Source organism: Monosiga brevicollis, genomic scaffold (assembly GCF_000002865.3).
Source record: "Monosiga brevicollis MX1 MONBRscaffold_40 genomic scaffold, whole genome shotgun sequence".
Taxonomy (NCBI): domain Eukaryota; class Choanoflagellata; order Craspedida; family Salpingoecidae; genus Monosiga; species Monosiga brevicollis.
In genome coordinates this window covers 227280-231509 of record NW_001865077.1, presented here as the reverse complement: position 1 = coordinate 231509, position 4230 = coordinate 227280, and the positions used below count along the sequence as shown (strand labels likewise).

General features: G+C 53.9%; 1 protein-coding gene across 1 annotated transcript; it reads right to left on the bottom strand.

Moving 5' to 3' along the window:
- Nucleotides 1-724: 724 nt before the first annotated feature.
- MONBRDRAFT_34556 (uncharacterized protein) lies at nucleotides 725-4167 on the bottom strand (the record flags this gene model as incomplete). Its single annotated transcript, XM_001750353.1, has 5 exons — nucleotides 3214-4167; nucleotides 2987-3117; nucleotides 2756-2835; nucleotides 2518-2673; nucleotides 725-1747 (listed from the first exon to the last, which is right to left on the bottom strand). Exons 1-5 carry the CDS (start codon nucleotides 4041-4043, stop codon nucleotides 725-727), a joined length of 2220 nt encoding a protein of 739 aa, XP_001750405.1. The 5' UTR covers nucleotides 4044-4167.
- Between the last annotated feature and the right edge of the window lie 63 nt (nucleotides 4168-4230).

Below are 4230 nucleotides of genomic sequence, written 5' to 3'. Positions count from 1 at the left end.
CAACCACGGCGGGGGGAGTGCCGCTCGTTCGAGTCGGGCCAGCGACATTGTAATAGTCGCATTCAGGGGTGGTCGCGCCGACCGAGTTGACGGCCGAAACGCAGGCCTGCACAGAGAGGGGAGGTACAATTGTCAGCATCGGCGATCATCGGCGAGCTTTCCAGGTAGAGATGGTACACTCACGACATAGCGGCCTCCGGTAAGTTCCTGAGTCCAGTTGAGGACAGCGCTCTGGACACCAGGCGACACGACTTGGCTGGCTGTACGAGTCGACCGAGTCAGACATCATCCCACGCCGGAAAAGAAGGAAAGAAAACACAAAAAAAAACGAAAAAAAAAAAAAAAAAAGAACAAATTTCCCGGCACAGGCGAACGCTTTGATGAGAGCACGGCGTATGGGCGGCCAATGTGAGCGGGCCAATACGTCTACACGTACAGGCAACGTACCGTATTGATCACCAGTGTTGTCGTTGCCAAAAGTGACAGTGTAGTGCACGCCCTCGCATCCACCATTATCAGCACCATCGTACCACGAGACGCTGACCGAGTGGGCGGACAACGTCAAGCCAGCCCTTGAGGATAAGAAAAAGAAAAAAAGCAAATTATCAAAGGGAGAGAGTGAGCTGCGTGGATAAGAAGTTGATCCCCACCCACATACAAACATTGACGGGGGGCGACGTCGACGAGGGCGAGGGTTGACTTGGGCTGGGAGGTTGCGCCGGGCTTACATGGTCACAGCAGAGGGTCGGTCTGGGACATCGGCGTTGGTAAAGATGGTGGGTTTGCTCATGTTAGCTTCGGGGCCGGCCGTACCATTGGCATACAGGGCCTGCATGGCGACATAAATGGAGTACGGAGCACAGCGTTTGGGCAGGGAAATGGAGGTCCAGGAGGAGCGGAGGGAGATGGCAGGGAAAGCGGTCATGTTGTGGCCGTCTGCGTCAGAGACATAGGTTTTCCAGGCAAAGCGTTCAAGGTTGACGTTGGAGGGGTAGGTGGGCTGGACAATGATGCTGCAATTGCGGACGGACGGCCGGTGAGGGCAAAAGTGATCGTCAAAGGCGGCGAGAGGGGACTGGCTGGTGGAGCCCATCTGAATGGTGAGGCTGATGGTGCTGAGGGAGACGGCGTAGGGGTGATCCGGGGCCGGATTGGGATAGTTGATGCCGAAAGAGATCTTGGCAGGCATGTATTGAAACAGGTAGATGTGCTCAGGGAATCCCGCGTCGGTGGTGCCGGTCACGTTGAGGTCGGAGGCGGGGATGGCCACCATGCTGTAGTCAACCGTCATGTTGGTCGTGTTGACGGCGACAATGAGAAAGCCAGAGGTATAGGTGCTGCGAGGGTTGATGGTATAGGCAAAGGGATCTGGGAAGGTGGAGCGATCGACACTCCCGGTGCATCGGCACCAGGTGTTGCTGTCACCGTACACGTCTCCGTTGCACGAGGTTCGTCGAGCGTAGTCGGCATCGATGCAGGGCAACGGTTTCGTGGTCGTGCTGGTGCTGGTGCTGGTCATGGCCGTCGTCGTCACCGTCGTGGCAGCCGAGGTTGTACTCCCCGCCGTGCTATTGGCAGCCAGAGCCAAGAGACCCGAACAGGCCACCACCAGCGCCAGTCGCGCACAAAACGAGCTCATGGTCACGATCGCGAGAGAGAAAGAGAGAGAGAGAGAGAGAGAGAGAGAGAGAGAGAGAGAGAGAGAGAGAGAGAGAGAGAGAGAGATCGCGTGATCGCGTGGGTGTAACTCCAGAGAGTATGTCGTTTCTCGTTCAGAAATGTGGTGAAATCCATTGAAAATCAAGCTTATTCAGAGACGGGCTGGCCTTAAAATCTTTGACAAAAAGGAGTGGATCATAATAATCCTATAACATGTGTGTGAGGCGCAGTCAAAATTCCTAGTAACTTGTTTTTCTGACGAATGGAGTTAGTAGCACGACCATGAGCGTTGGTGAGGTGCGCACAGCCTCCAAAAAACCCGAACTTGATAGGGTACTCCTGTGACGCGCCACGACGCTGCTACCACGACTGCCAAAAAGTCTGACATTTTCATTTCGTTCGCTTTCTCGAGTTACAGCTTAATCTTTGATGAGTCAGAGACAACTACCCCTTACAGCTCGCATGCATAGAACAACCATAACTTGTCTCAGACATCAAGCCCAGAAAAAAAAATTTACATGATCAGATGCGCAAAACCCAACTCTTCAAAAGTCGTTTGCAGGTGTTTTTGGCTTGTTTGGGAAAGAGACAGCTGTTTCTCGAGTCTGACAAAAACTAGTTAATAGGAATTTCGACTGCACCTCACACATGTGTGTGACTGACGTGATGTCTATGGTTACTTTTCGGCACAAACTCGAGCAGTTGATTGACATGTCAACTGCTATAGCGCCGCGACAACAGGCACACACGCGCACGCGACTTGATACATAGAAGCAACGCAACGTTTGCAAGCATGGGTTTCACACTTCACGGCGATTAGATTGCGGCATATTGGGCAGCAGCGCGTCTGCGCCAGACCACGACAAAGCCCGCCACAAGCAGAACGGCTGCCAACGACAAGCCAATGGCCAGCGCTAGTGTCAGAGCATGATCCTTCTTGGGATTCGTCAAAGGAGATGTTTCAAGACACCACACGTCTGCAGCACCATTGGCATTGGACGGTGCGATGCAAACCTAGTAATCGATGGGCACGGTACATTGTATCAATCACTTGGAAGTACAGACAGAGAGGGTGAGTCCAGCCGAAGTGACGAACCTGAAGGATCTGACCCACTGCACGAGTGCCCGTGACGCTGAGCGTTGCATGCTCGACGCCTGAAGGGATGTACTGGTGATCTGATGTCGGTTTCGGCAAACAGAGCCACGATTCAATGAGCACACGGGTCCAGCCAGAACACACATGAACATGTAAGGGAAAAAACTAAAAAAAACAAAAAAAAAAAAACTAAGAAAAAAAAACTGCAGAGGCCTGTGCTGTGTAACACACCGAGGATTTGGCTCGTGTTGAGGTTGACGAGATATACGTTGTAGATCACGGGACCACAGCCACCGTCATCCACGCTGTCAACCCATTTCAGGTTCAGCTTGTCCGTGCTTGTCGAGAGACGAACGTCCAACCTGGGGTGATTGATTGAAACAGGGTTAAAAAAAGGCCGTTTTTCCAAGGAGAGACGAGCTCCGCAGACGGGGCAAAGTGCAGAGCAAGCGACATACGACAAGCTGGGCAGGGGGGAGGGCGTGGTGGTGGTGGCGATGAGGCTGCTGTTGCTGCGAGGACCTTCGTAGGCCAGAGTACCATTGGAATAAAACATTTGCAGGGCCACGGATATAGCCAGACTGCCACACCGCTTCTCAAAAACCTCGGTAACACTTAGTTCTGAGATGGAAAACGTCTGTTCAAAGACAATATCGTCGCGATGGCTGGCATTGACGGCGTAGAGGTGCCAGCCAAATCGGGCTGCCGCGCTGGTGCCCATGACAATGTTGTAGCCCGGGGAGACGGTCACGTAGCACGGCGTTTCGGGATCCATCAAGCAAGGCGAGTTGGCCAGCTCAACCATTGGGCTTCGGTCACGGGAATCCATGGCGTCGGTTGTCGCTGCAACGCGCATGACCACTCGACGACCCCCATCAGGGGCGGTGGGGTCTGAATAGTTGGCCGTCGTTGCAAGGTTCAATGGACCGGGGCCCATGTAAGCCCATTCGCCAATAGTGTCCTGAAGCATTGTAACGCCAGATTGGTTGAAAGGCGCGCCAACCTGGTATTCGGCGCTGATGTTGGAGGTGGTGAGGGACCAGAGCACAAACGCAGTCTCGCTCGAGGTCGTGGTAATGTTGGCCTTTACATCAAAGGGCAAAGGGTACACGGTGCGATTCACGCTCATATCACACGCACACAGCACATCAAAGCCCGTACCAGGCAGGGAAAGCACGCAGGACTCGGCCGCCTGCCCGTCGATCCGACATGGCTCTCCTGCCGCGCCAGCCAGGCCGACGACGACGCCCAAGAAGACCACAAGGGCGTGGAACAGACGAGTCGCCATTGTGATTGGCTGTTGAGGAGGGATCTTGTCTCCAACCCAGTAGCAGCACTCCAAAGGCGCTGTTGCAGCTAAAACGACCTAATACATGTACATGCAATCGTAGTCACCCAAGCACGTCGTCGTCGTCGTCGTCGTCCGCAAAATGCGAGCACGTGTCGTGACATCAGCAAACACATGTGTGTGTGTG